The sequence below is a fragment of the Bufo bufo genome, chromosome 9, assembly GCF_905171765.1.
Source record: "Bufo bufo chromosome 9, aBufBuf1.1, whole genome shotgun sequence".
In the NCBI taxonomy this organism is placed as follows: Eukaryota; Metazoa; Chordata; class Amphibia; order Anura; family Bufonidae; genus Bufo; species Bufo bufo.
The window spans coordinates 35,703,575-35,717,681 of record NC_053397.1 but is presented as its reverse complement, the minus strand read 5'-3'; the positions used below and the strand labels follow the sequence as shown (position 1 = coordinate 35,717,681).

Genomic DNA, 14,107 nt, shown 5'->3' with positions numbered 1-14,107 from the left:
TACCTGTCTGCAGATCTTCTGTTTGAAGGAGACGTCATGTTTCATCCGGTAGTTTACGTAATATGCGCTGAACCCGAAGTTATGGGGTGCGTGGTCAAAGGAAACCTGCATGTTAACGCCTTGCTGCGTGACATTCACGTTCTTTGGCCGCCAGTCTATGGGAAGAAAGGGAGAGCGAAGGAATTAAAGGTCTTCCATATCAAGAAGGATGTTTTTTTTAAGGAAACAGTAGGAAAATCCACAGATTACTTACATGGTCTGCAGGTTAAGTTGTCTGGTTGTAGCAAGGTCTCACAGGCTAAAAAGAGATGGATACAGTCAGTATAGGAGGGAAAAAATCTTGCATTTTGCAAAAATTCTAAAATTTTGAAACATTTGCAACTATGCATCTGAATACAGGCTACATTTTACAACAAACGATAGTCTATAAATTAGTTGCAGGTTGTCATGAATTTGACTAGGTCTATAGCTGCAAGATGGGGGTCAGCTACTAGACTTTCAAATACTCTTGCATCACGGTTGGACCATAGTCCAGTGTAAGGGTTAATAGAGGTGTCACTGACTATACTAGCTGGTCATACAAGCAGATATTAAAAGCTGAGACTTTTGCCAATATATTCCTGTCAGGAAAATATCGGAGCCCATCATGCACCACGTCACGGTCACTCAGCATGGCACGGGGTCCTACCACTACGCTAACTGTGGCGTGAACACGGTCTGAAGGTGATGTAATACAGCTCACAGCCAAGCTTCCACACAAACGCCTAGCAGGACAACTAGTGCAATGTGAACAAAGCAAGACTGTAAGCCACACCCATATCAGACCGTGTGATGGAGGTTTCCAGGTGCAAAGGAATGTTCAATTGCCAGATGAAGGCACATTCAATACATATAAAACTAAATCACAGAATTGCAGTGGCCAATATGGGGGAACTGCTCAAACCCCAAACACTGTGGCGTGTTTCTCATTGGGCGAGCAGTCCCACCACATGTGAACCACAGAAATATCGTGGCAGATATGGGGGAGCTGCTCAAACCCCAAACACTGTAGCGTGTTTCTCATTGGGGGAGCAGTCTCACCGCATGTGGACCGCAGCAAACGACCATCCCGAGCAGTTAGCGTAGTGGTAGGACCCTTGCCATGCTGAGTGACCGTGACGTGGTGCATGATGGGCTCCGATATTTTCCTGACAGGAATATATTGGCAAAAGTCTCAGCTTTTAATATCTGCTTGTATGACCAGCTAGTACAGTCAGTGACATATCCTTTTGGTGCATTTTCTTCAGTGATTTATATAATTGTATTTTCATCCGCACAATGCTCTGGTCTGTGTAGGATGCTTTTGTGGTGCATGTGGACCGCGCTGGCGTCCTCCTTTGTACGCATTAATTGCTCGGGATGGTCATTTGCTGCGGTCCACATGCGGTGGGACTGCTCCCCCAATGAGAAACACGCTACAGTGTTTGGGGTTTGAGCAGCTCCCCCATATCTGCCACGATATTTCTGTGGTTCACATGCGGTGGGACTGCTCGCCCAATGAGAAACACGCCACAGTGCTTGGGGTTTGAGCAGTTTCCCCATATTGGCCACTGCAATTCTGTGATTTAGTTTAATAGAGGTGTCTAAGGTGTACTGGTGGTACTAGTTTCTTCTGTAACAGAATTCTCCCACAGACTTTAAAGTGTACCTTCAGTTATAAACAAGTTTTCAGAAATGAACAAAACAGGTGAATATAAGAAACTTTGTAAAATGTCTTATTAAAGAATTCCTGCTGGGCTTCTCAGGCTTCTTTCCTCCTACTTCCCATGACTCAACAACCTCTTATCTCTTTTAGCACCAGTCTCCAGCCTCACACCCAAAAGTAGCTCTTTTATTTGCAGATTGCTTTCCCGCTTTTATAATAATCTACATTCATAATATTTCTGTGGATTCTGTCATTTCCTTTCAAGTGTTTTTAAGAAGATCAAGGGGCTATAAGTTAGAAAAGGCCCCACTGGCAAATGTCAATGCAAGTCTATTGACAGAGTGTAAGAAGACCCGCTTTGCCAGTTTTCATCAGGAGGTACACAAAGAATGGCAACCATAAGGATCAGCTGTATATTTGTCTAGCAATAGTAACTGCAGCCAAGATGTATGCTATACATGGGGCAGCCTATAAGACTGTATGAGCTTTATTTTAGAAGTGAAATTCTATAGCAAGGAAGAGGAGAAGATCAGTGCAGGGAAAACTGCCAACTCTTTCTCTTCTTCATGTGGAAACATTGAGCCATCAGCTTTGGAATGCTTCCATGGAGAAGAACTCTGGCAATCTGCTTTCCAGGCTCATGCTCCAGACCTGGGATGTTTTTGCGGTCAGACACCTGACCACTTTAAAAAGGAAAGAGAAAAAGGGAAACTAATAGCAGAATGTCTTCCTGGAACTCATTACAAGTTCACAATTTATAATTTACATTGGATGCATAAAAAAAACAAAAACAAACATCATTTTAACAGTTAAAGGGGTTGTCCGGGATTTTGATACTGACTGTCTATCCTCAGGACAGATGATGGATAGATAATCAATACTTGGTTGGCGAGGGTGCGACTCCCGGCACACCCAGAAATCAGCAGTTATGTCACGTTCATCGGGCACATGGCCTAGGCGCAGCTCTGAGACTGAGCTGCAATACCAAGTACAGCCACTATATAATGCGTGGCGCTGTGGTGCTCACCAGCAGGGGTGCCAGGAGTCGGACTCCTGCCGATCTCATATTGATGGATAGACCATCAAAATCAAAATGCCGGATGTAATCCAATAGCTGTCAGAAAACGACACAAAGCAAATCATAACTGGGAAAGCTGCATGATAACCAATATGGCTGACATTATAGCTACCACATGGGCTGTCCTAAATCGTAGTCTGCCTATAAAGCAACACTGGAGACAAATCACTGTAAGGGCTCATGCACACACACGTATTTTCTTTCTGTGTCCGTTCCGTTTTTTCTTAGGACCGTATGCGGAACCATTTATTTCCGCATTCTGTTTCCGTATGTCCGTTCCGCAAAAAAAATAGAGCATGCCCTATTATTGTCCGCATTACGGACAAGGATAGGACTGTTCTATTAGGGGCCAGCTGTTCCGCTCCACAAAATACGGAATGCACACGGACGTCGGCTGTATTTTTTGAGGATCCGTTTTTTGCAGACTGCAAAATACATAAGGTCATGTGCATGAGCCCTATAACTGTACATATATGCTTGTGCCAGAGCCGCATTGTTTCCAGACGTCTGAAAAAAAATAATTAACCCAAGAAGGAGTTTTGATAGTAATGAATAAACTTACTCCGTGTTCTGAAGAAAAACGGATGGTAGTTGCTCTCATTTTTAATGGAGGGAAAGGGAACAATTTTCACAAAATAATCAGTTTCAAACTTCAGGTTCATAAATGGCTGAGTTTCCATAACCTGTGCAGGAAAAAGATCTCAAGTCAGGCAAAATCTAATAAAGGTTTGGTATGAGGAGCACAGTATTAATGAGAACAGAAATGCCCATGAAATATTTATTTATTTTACACACATATATAGCGCTACTAAGACATTAGCATCACACTGTCCCCGGTGGACCTCACAATCTAAGTTCTCTATCAGTGTGTCTTTGGAGTGTGGGAGGAAACCGGAGAACCCGAAGGAAAACCCACGCAAACACGGGGAGAACACATGTAGAAGTTGCTTGGTCGGATTTGAAACTAGGATCCCAGCCCTGCAAAGCACCAGTGCTAACCATTGAGCCACCATGCTGTCCATATCTTCTACTTATATTCTATTTGCTTATCCCGCCTTATTCTTACACCTCCAGATAAATGGATAGTTCTCAAATGTAACATGCAAGTGTCAATTCAAAAAATTATGGTGGGTATAAAGTACTGAGACCCCCAATGATGGCTGAAACATAGGGGCAGAATTGCTCAACTGAGCTACGTGTCCATTTGGCTGTGATCGGCTCTGTTCAGCTTTCTTCTGAGAAGTGAGGTCAGAGGAGTAGACACTCATAGACCTGGTTTAATATATGCAGATGAGCCTCTAGGAGCAACGGGGGCGTTGCCATTACACCTACAGGCTCCACTTTCTCTGCATCGGACGAGCCCTCTGCACTTTGACAGGGTCAGGGGTGATATAGTTTTCACTGCCTGGCCCTGTCAATCAAAGTGCAGAGGGCGTGGCAGTTGCAGAGAGAGCAGAACCTCTAGGTGTAATGGCAACGCCCCCGTTGCTCCTAGAGGCTCATTTGTATATAGTAAAACATCACTTTTTTCAGCAATGCGGGCACATATGAACATGGGACCATCACAGATGCCTTCAGCTGCCAAGAGCACATGTAACAGGTCAGCCAGTTTCATAGGTACAAATACCCTTTAAACAGTTCGTCTGACACACGATACAAACAACACATCCAGAGAAAGGATAAGGCCGGATTTTACGACACTTACAACTTTTTTAAAACTGGAATTCAGCTGCTTCGGGTCCTTGAGCACCATCTGCTGACACATACGCCCCTCAGATTTCAACTCTTCCAGAATAATGCGAAAACCTTTCAGATACTCGATGCCTGGAAAATACAACACACACTTTTTCCTCCCCCGTCAAAAAAAAAAAAAAAAAAAAAAGCTGTGGTTTCCCCCCCCTCTTTTATGCAAAGCGTAGAATACTGTTGTTACAGATGAGTTCACTGTCGATGACCAAACACAGAGACATTAGCCAGGGCTGCAACTGTTTAATATCCCTAAGCTCCACAACACAAAAAGACAAACCATAAATTTGGCAAAGCCTTTGTAAAAGTTTCATAAAGTTTGATTCACGCTCTGCTTTAGGGAGGCACGGCCCCTCCGCCCTGCCTGCACAATGAACAATGACAGAGGAGCAGTCTTACGGGCAGGTCTGCATTGTGCCCGGGTATAGATTGTGCTTTGTGTCTTGGACAACGCTCAAAAATTCCAGTTTGGTTCTTCGTTGCTGACATCCAAAAAAAAATAATAGAAGCAAGAGCTGCTGTCTTATTAGGCAGACCATGAAAAGCAGTCCTCATACTCAGCAATGATGAGCGTAGTGCTAGCCAAGAGTTTATCAACAGACCGCAATCATATTACCTACATAATATATAGACTGTAATACATCAAGTGGCAAGAGGTCAGGTACGCCTCCAAGTCAGGGGTCAGCGACTCCGACACTCCTGCTACTGCAAAACTACAACTCCCTACAAGTACCAGATTATAAAATATTCTTCTTCTCAATCATCTCACATAAAACCAATGCACTTGTCAAGGTAGAGATCCTCCAAGAAGACTAAACAGAACGACTAGCTTGCTTTCCCTTGATCAAAGGAGTCTCATTATTTCGGCTCAGACTTCTGCTTCTGTCCTTGAGAGATTTTAGATCGTCTTTCATTTCTGTGATAGAAACCAGCTCTGAATGTCTGGATTAAAGGAATGTTAAAGGGGTCTTCTGGGTATTTCATGCTGATTGGTGGAGGTCCAACATCCGGCACCCCTGACGATTAGCTGCTTGAAGAGGCCGCGGTGCTCACGGCTTATAAAGGATAGTGACCATCCTTATTGCAGTTCAGCCCCATTCACTTGAATGGGGCTGCTGAGCCTAGGCCATGTGACCGGTGAACGTGACGTCTCTGGCCTGGGAAGAGGCAGTGGTCCTCGCTGGAGAGCCGCAACAGCTGATCGGCAGGGTTGCCAATCGTAGGCCAACAATAGATATTCAGGCAACCCCTTTAACGTGCATATAAATTCTAAATTTATGAGGGGGTTATATGCAGCCCTCGACATTTTAAACATATAAAGAAAAAAAAAAACTTTCAATACAAATTATGGCCTAATGACACTGGTAAGATAATGTGTTATGTCACTACCCTACGCTCTTAGACCTACCTGTGGTAGTGGGTGTCCAAATAACCGATATGGCCACCTGGTCGTTGCAGGCGTACTGACTGATGGTTACATTCTGCATGTCGGCGATCAGGTGCTTCCCTCCAGAATTAATGGTGCAGTCTGTTTGGAGAAATCATCATTTATTGATTGTGATTTACAGAGGTCGCAATAACGCCTGTACAAGCGTCATAGACGCCTGTTCAGGCCATTTTACTCCCTGGAAAAATACTTTTTTTTTCTAGTCAGGAGCGCTGTATCAGAAGCTGCCAGGTCAGGCACACATGAAGCCCCGCCCCTCACTGACATCTCTCTCACCAGGAGTGGCTCCAGACTACATTGTTGTGGCTACAGGACCTGTGGTGTGGGAGGAGTTAGAGGAACACAGGCTCCATGTAGGACTGTGCTGGTGGAGAATGCAGAGGTGCTTTATGTATGGAAGGTGTGTATAAAGCAGGACTATGTCAGTGTAACCAGTCTATTGTACAGTTTTCTGTGTGTAATGTGCACACAGTAGTTCTATCTGTGTAATGGACATGTAGCAGAGCTTGGTGGGCGCAGTGTTTGGCAGCGTCTGGTGGGCGGCAGCGTCTGGTGGGCGCAGTTTTTGGCAGCGTCAGGTGGGCGTAGTGTTTGCCAGTGTCAGGTGGGCGCAGTGATTGCCATCGTCAGGTGGGCGCAGTGTTTGAAAAAGATTAATCTATGAAGTTATTACGCGAGGTCACGCGAGACTTTGCGACGCAATAACTTCGGCTCATCTGAGCCAATACATTATAATCCTGTACAGAGCTCCTGCTCCATACAGTATTAGAACAAAGTTTTATGCGAATCGACTTTGCATGAAACATCCCGCTCATCCCTAATTATAATCTACAAACTGATCCGCACATTATGGAAATTTTTTCCATGATATTGCATATGTCTGTGGTGTGATCTACAGTCCTATCCCTGCAAGGTAATCCAATTTAACTACCTGCATGGTCAGACCTCTAATCACACATGGTCTGTAAAACCTATCCTGCTCCAGTTTTACTCTCCCATTATTATTTTTAGGAGAAGAGGATAGGGCCATAAAAATGCAAGATTTTGCAGCTGGTCGGAAGTTCCAACCTCATCATCACGGCAGAAAGCTCTTTGTTCACATGGTATTTGAGATATACACATGGTGGATATGTATGAGCCAACATGCCCACAGACCTTCACTGGTCTAACCTAAGCCAAAGGAATAAAGTTTTACCCCATATCTTGGGCATTTACAACATAGAATACGGCATAAATTACTTATAGGTTTGGGTCACACCCCACCTCTGGAACCATCACCTATGGGGAGTGGGACTCATGACTCCCATTCACCAATTCGAAGTAACCTGTCCACTATTGAAAAGGTAGCAATTTACAGAACAGTCATTTATATGTTCCAGTAAGTCCATCTGCAGATTTGTATGGAACAGACAGGGCAAACTTACTGTCGTATCGGAAGATGACATTGGGCTGTCCATTGTTCTTATTCAAAGATGCACCCTACGGAAAAAAAAGAAAAGAAAATGAGATTAGTGCATGTGAACCAGATTTTAGGATGTGCACATATGCAGGAGGATTGTACTGGTTTATGTGCCAAACATAGCACAATAACAGGACATGAACAGAACCTTAACCAGTGCGGTGGCCAGTTACAGTTTTAAAGGGGTTCTCTAGGATTTTATTTTTTTTAATCCCCCTCTCCACATCTATCAGGACCCATGAAGCGAACTATACTTACCTGCTCCACGCCCATCATTCAACTCCATGGCTCCTGGGCTGACTTCAGCCAACTTCCGGTCCCTCCCTGTAAGCATGGATGGGAGTCACGTGCGCAGCTGCAGCCAATGACTGGCCTCAGAGGTCCCCAAGCGGCACATCCCTGCTGGGCCACATGCTGCTTGAGGACACATCACCACTGAGGTGCAATGGCACGTGACCCTGTCCACGCAGGAAGTTTACAGGCAGGGACGGTAAATCTGGTGAAGACAGACATGGAGTGCTGGGGGTAGGTAGGTAAGTATAGGTCCCTTCACAGGTCTTACTGGGTCGGGATGGGGGGGGGGGGGAAATTATTTAGATAAATCCTACAGAACCCCTTTTAGGGCCTACAATAAGAACTTTTTTCAATATAAAACAATCCATACACAGCAGAGGAAAGGAAATATTAATATTAAATGGCAATTAATGAAATGAATGGGCAACCACATAATACACGGGGAGCTAGTCTTGGTTCCCAAGCAGTAGTGGATTAAGGCCTCATGCACACGACCGTATTTTTTTGGTCTGGTTCAGAAAAAAAAAAAAAAAAAAGAAAAAAAAACACATGTCCGCATCCGTGCAGCCGGGCCACAAATTATAGAACCTGACCTATTCTTGTGCATTTTGCGGAAGAATAGGCTTATTTACAATGGGTCCTGCAAAAATTGCGGGATGCACACAGGCCGCATCCGTATTTTGCACGTCCACAATTTATGGGCACAAAACGGATACATTGTTGTGTGCGGGGGGGCCTAAGGCTGGGAGACTTTATTCTGGTAACGAGTGCTGATTGACCATAGTCCATTGGTATGTTCACACAGGGCAATGATCAGAGACCAGCCTTTGAAAGCACAATTGTTCACCCAGTCGTCGGCAGTGTAAAGGAGACTTTAATCCGTTCGCCGCGAAAAGTAAGTAGCACTGACGTCTTAAGAACTAATGCTTGCACATGATAACGCCCATGACTATATTCTACCCCCTACACCCCTCCTCCGCTCTAAATAGCAACAGCTGTAATTCCTAAACATTTCGTATCATCTAAAATATTGCACATACCACGACTTTTCAATGGTATTGCAAACAAAACGACCGCCTCATACAAACACTATTGGTACATGACCCCCGTAATGTTTTAGTGCCTCATTAGTACATATGCCAGCTTCGTTTGTCAGTCCCAGACTTCAAAGGGGGCCCAAGCGTATTAAATCGGCCTAATTAGAAGAGACTGGAAAACATTTCACCGACGTGAGGCCTTCATTCAATACCGTTATAAATACAAATGAAACTCCTTTACAAAAGTAGAAAAAAAAAAAAGCTATTTAAAAAGGGCTAATGAAAACGAAGGTTCATACTTGCCTGCTCCGGTCCACCGCTGTCTTCATCTGCATGGACATGGTCACATGCTCCGCTCCAGCCAATGACTGGTCTCAGCTGTGAAGTGTCAACAAGTAGCACATCACCACTGAAGCCAGTCATTGGCTGGAGCGGTGCATGTGATCATGTCCATGGCGGATGTAAACAGTGCGGGGACCGGAAGATGACGATAGCAAAGTAGAGCAGGCAAGTATGATTCTTCTTTTTCAGGAGGCAGGCTGCGGCCGTTACATAAAATATAATTTTTACCAGAAAACCCCTTTAAAGGAATTTTTGGTACAATAGTTCTAAAGCATGATGTTCATTTTTTTTCCCCCACTTGTAGTAAATTATAAAAGTAAACTTCTATTCAGCATAAAGCACCAAAAATAAAAGCGGCAGCGAGGATGCGATTGTTCTGTGCGAGTGTTTTGTACACAGAAAGGTTACAAGCCACCTATTATATGCGGGCTATTACACACAAAAACCACCTTTATTTAGGGGATCTGTACAGGAGTAGGGGCCTGGGGCAGTGTTAGTGCCCAGCCATCTGTTTAACCTTATAACAGGAACTTCCTCTAGTGCACTCTAAGGCCTCTTTCACACGGGCGTCGCAGGTGAGGGCCGGATGCATTCAGGGTGCATTGCGGGAAACCCGTGCGAGTAGGCACGCAATTTCAGTCAGTTTTGGCTGCGATTGCGTTCCATTGTTCAGGTTTTTTTTTTCCGCGCGAGTGCAATGCGTTTTGCACGCACGCGAGAAAAAATAAATTTATGTGGTACCCTGACCCGAACCCAGACTTCTTCACTAAAGTTCGGGTTTGGTGTTCTCTAGATTTTATTATTTTCCATTATAACATGGTTATAAAAAGGAAAATAATAACATTCTTTAATACAGAATGCAAAGTCCAATGTCAATTGAGGGTTAAAAAAATAATAAAAACATTACTCGCCTCGTCCACTTGATCGCACAGCCGTGATCCTCTTCCTTGTTCTTCTTGAAGGACCTGCAAAAGGATCTTTGCCGACGTCCTCGCGCTCACCATGTGTTGAGCGCGATGACATCAGCGCAGGTCCTTTTGCAGGTCCTGCAAGAAGAAGAAATTAGAGGATAACGGCTGCGCGATCAAGTGGACGAGGCGAGTAATGTTTTTATTATTTTTTAACTTCAAGGGACATTTTACTTAACATTCTGTATTAAAGAATACTATTATTTTCCATTATAACCATGTTATAATGGAAAATAATAAAAGCTACAGAACACCAAACCCAAACCCGAACTTTAGTGAAGAAGTCCGGGTTCGGGTCTGGCTACCAACACTGAGTTCTTTATCACGCACGTGCAAATCGCATTAAAACGCTATGCACTCGCGCGGAAAAAACTAAGCAACGCAATCGCAGACAAAACTGACTGAAATTGCGCGGGTTTCCCGCAATGCATCCGGACCTCTTCCGCGACGCCCGTGTGAAAGGGGCCTAAGAGTGTCTTTTGCCTCATCATAAAACAGGTGCAATCCATGCGCCTATACCGATATAGGGACTGGCGTAGATTTCAGTCTACTGATAGGTTAGTATACCGGCGTAAAATATGATAAATGTGGTGGGGTCCCACACTCAACACTCCCCCTTTTTAGGCAAGTGGCAAAAGCGGCGGAGGAACACCACGTCTTCAAAACTTTCTCTGCAGTGAGGCTGTACAGCCTTGTACAACCTTTCTAGGGTCTGTATCCCCCCCTGTAAGAGGGCTAACTATGTCAGAAATAAATAAATGTAATGTCATACAAGAGCTTTGGGGGACATTTAACAAAGCGGGAAATAAAATAAAAAAATTAATAAAAAAAATACGACAAAATAAAAAATGCCAACACACCATAACCCATACATTTCATATATCAAAATAACATAACAAAAATATATATTTTGGCTGCAATTTGTGCTATTAGATTTTGCCTTTTCATAAAAAAAATAAATAAATACTAAAACCAAGACAAAAAAAAAAAAAGAGATGGCTTTCAAAGATGAATTTAAGTAAAAAATAAAAACTAAAAATACTCTTGGGGGTAAATGGGCCGGTCTTGAACTGGTTAAAGGAGGGCTGGGTTATGTTCCCAACTTCCCTTGGACAAGTTTCCTGAAGTTTTCTCATTTGCTGTAATAATGCATTTATAGCTTCCATCCCAAGGGCCAAAATATCTGTTTAGGGCCAGCAATTGCCACTTGTTACTGTATTCTTTTTTTTTTACTCTGTAGAATATTAAATCCACTTTATAAAGTCGAATTCACTTTTCCTTTGGAAAAAAATAAATAAAATAAAACTGCAAAAGATGGAAGAATTTTTTTTTATTAGGTCAACGTATACGCTGGCGTAGAAAGTAGCTGATGACAGACGACCTCCGAACGGGCAGATTCCGTGCACACTAATGCCCCACAGATAAAGCACCATTCAGTAGCCGGGCTATCAAATGACTACAAAGGCAGAGATAATCATCCGAATCACTGGAGCAGGCTGTCAGCAGCCAGACAGAGAAAAAGGAAATGCATCACTTTCAGTCAAGTCACATTTTTGTCTATGGATCAAATGTCACATATTATTCATGAATCAGGAAGATCAGGATGAATAGTCATGTAAGCCTAAATATTAGGAGGTCCAACTCCCGACACCCCTGCCAATCAGCTGAATGAAGTGGCTGAGATGCCCCAGCGAATGCTGGGTGTCCCATTCATTTTACCCGGGTACACCGCTATTCACACGCTTGTGGCTTCGCCTGATACTGCAGCATAGCCCATGACTTGTACTGCAGCCGAGTCACAGCCACAAACCGTATGTATGGCTCTGTCCATGGGTAAACGATAAGTGAAGCAGCCCCTTCATATAGCCAATGCCCTCACCAATCAAATGTTGATGGCCTATCCCAAGAATGGGTCATCAATATTAAATTCCTTTAAATTCTTTCGCCGAGTTGTGTCAAATGACAAACTCAACCCTGCTGTGCGTATGCACACAATGCAAAGTCATAAGAGACGTGTTATAATGTCGTGCTACCATGAGGCACAAGCATAGCAGTCAGCGCCTTGTGTACTTAAGGTAAGTCGCACTGTCTTTGCACGATATCTCGCCTGCGTGACAAGGAGCTTTTGGAGAAGGGAAAAAAATTTAACCACTTCAGGTCCAGACTGGCCCTCGCAACCTGGAATCTGTGATCGGCTCCACATTCCCTTCCGACCTGCAAAGAGTCAGAAATTCCACGGCTGCCCGAGATGAGAGATGTCTGAACAAACACGCGTGCGCTCATCCCATGTGCGTGCAAAGGAAGTTGTGGCCACAACACGCAGATGTTATCACGGCTCCTCGGCAGCACAATGCAGTGCACAGGTGCAGGTACAGAAGGCCGGTGCACGGGGTGGAACTTCAAAAGGGGAGGCGAACGCTGGCATCCTGGCGTGCGTGACAGCAGAGGGGGGAAAACACCGGCTTCGCTTTAAGTCCCATTTAAAAGAGACTTATTTTGTTTAAAGTGATGATCTTAAGAAAAGCAGAGATTAAAAAAAAAAAATAAGGTAGCTGACAGGAGAAGGAGACAGTCAGTCTTCATTCTTCTACCACAACTGGAGAAACCTGCAAGGAATGTCATTCATTCGATTCTAGAAAGGGGTGGGTGAGCTTAGAAAAGACCCATTCTAGCAGCGCAAGTACACTACGACTAGGCTATGAATGTCCAAAAGATGCGGGTCCCACCAGTAAGGGGCCCCTAACGCCCGGCTGGGAATTTGGTTATTTTTGGAGTGCTATTGAAGTCAACGGAGAGAGACACGCCTGTGCAGCCACCGATCCACCCCGACCAGACGCAATAGAGCCCACGTCATGGAAACAGGAGCGGGTCCCACAAATGGGCTTGCACCTATTAGACATTTATGGTATAGCCACAGCACATGCTTTAAGTGTCCTCCTAGAGGGGGCAACCTCTTTAAAAAAAAGTCAGCCGAACCAGATTTGGTGGGACCTGCCAGCCAATAAATATCTATGGGAACAAACTAGTCAAGGGCGAGACAGCTGTCGGCTAAATGACTGATCTGCTTACGTATGACCAGATTAAAAGGAAACTGTCAGTAGGTTTGGAACTCTAAACCTCCAGTATGTCCTTTTACAATGACATATAGAGTTCCAAACTTTTCAAAATCAGCCATTACGGTGTTTTTAAAAGGGGTCATCCAAACTATATGCCCCCCAATGCCCGGGCACCTCATATAGACTATACTTACCCCGCTCTCTGGCACCCGTGTCGCTCCTGATCCCCACATGGCCGCCCCTGCATGAGCCTCCCTAGTGTCACAGTGGTGGCCGTGCTGGGATCAGGAGCTACGCGGGTGCCAGGGAGCGGGGTAAGTATTCCCTATATGAGGTGCCTGGGCATTGGGGGGCATGTTTTATAGTTTGGATAACCCCTTTAAGTCAAAGAACATACAGATTACTGGAGAGGAGTCTACGGGCGCATGCACAGATAAAGCCAAGGTCAGTACTGCGCATGCACCCGATGTGCACTACATGTTTCTTTTTTTCACTGCAGTTTTTGGATTTGATTTCTTACAGGCACAGCAAATGTTCTTAATGTATTTTACCTATAAAAAAAAAAAAAATGCCCCCAAAAAAAACTGAAATTAGCTGTAAACCCGCATGCCACATGAGCTAGGTGTACGGGCACCCTAAACACGGTCAGTCCTAACACCTGACTTTATCTTTTACAGTCTCTAGAAGAAGAAGGAACCTCCAAGTGGTTTCCATAATCCACCCCTGATGTATGTGGTTCTTCACGTCAGTTACTGCCTGTCTCTGATTGAAGGACCTCTGGTCTTCATTTCCTCAATAGGAACATACTGTATATCCCCTTAAACAAACATACAACACATGGCGATCAGGTGCTCTATGGTATACCACACATAGCAGAATTTGTGCTGTAGATTTTGCCGCACAGGTGAAATTCGTGGAATGAATTGACATGCTGCAGATTTCAAATCCTCACTGTGGGTCAACTTCTGCACGCAAACCCACAGCATTTACACCACT

At 44.3% G+C, this 14,107-nt stretch overlaps 1 protein-coding gene across 1 annotated transcript in view; it reads right to left on the bottom strand.

Moving 5' to 3' along the window:
* Positions 1 to 14,107, bottom strand: part of IL17RD (interleukin 17 receptor D) — a 76,904-nt gene that overhangs the window by 18,837 nt on the left and 43,960 nt on the right. The window contains exons 2-7 of the mRNA XM_040407636.1: positions 7,380 to 7,434; positions 5,917 to 6,036; positions 4,468 to 4,586; positions 3,325 to 3,445; positions 254 to 298; positions 4 to 155 (exon numbers count right to left, since the gene is read on the bottom strand). Coding sequence (XP_040263570.1) covers positions 4 to 155; positions 254 to 298; positions 3,325 to 3,445; positions 4,468 to 4,586; positions 5,917 to 6,036; positions 7,380 to 7,434 — 612 coding nt within the window. The remainder of the gene's footprint in view (positions 1 to 3; positions 156 to 253; positions 299 to 3,324; positions 3,446 to 4,467; positions 4,587 to 5,916; positions 6,037 to 7,379; positions 7,435 to 14,107) is intronic.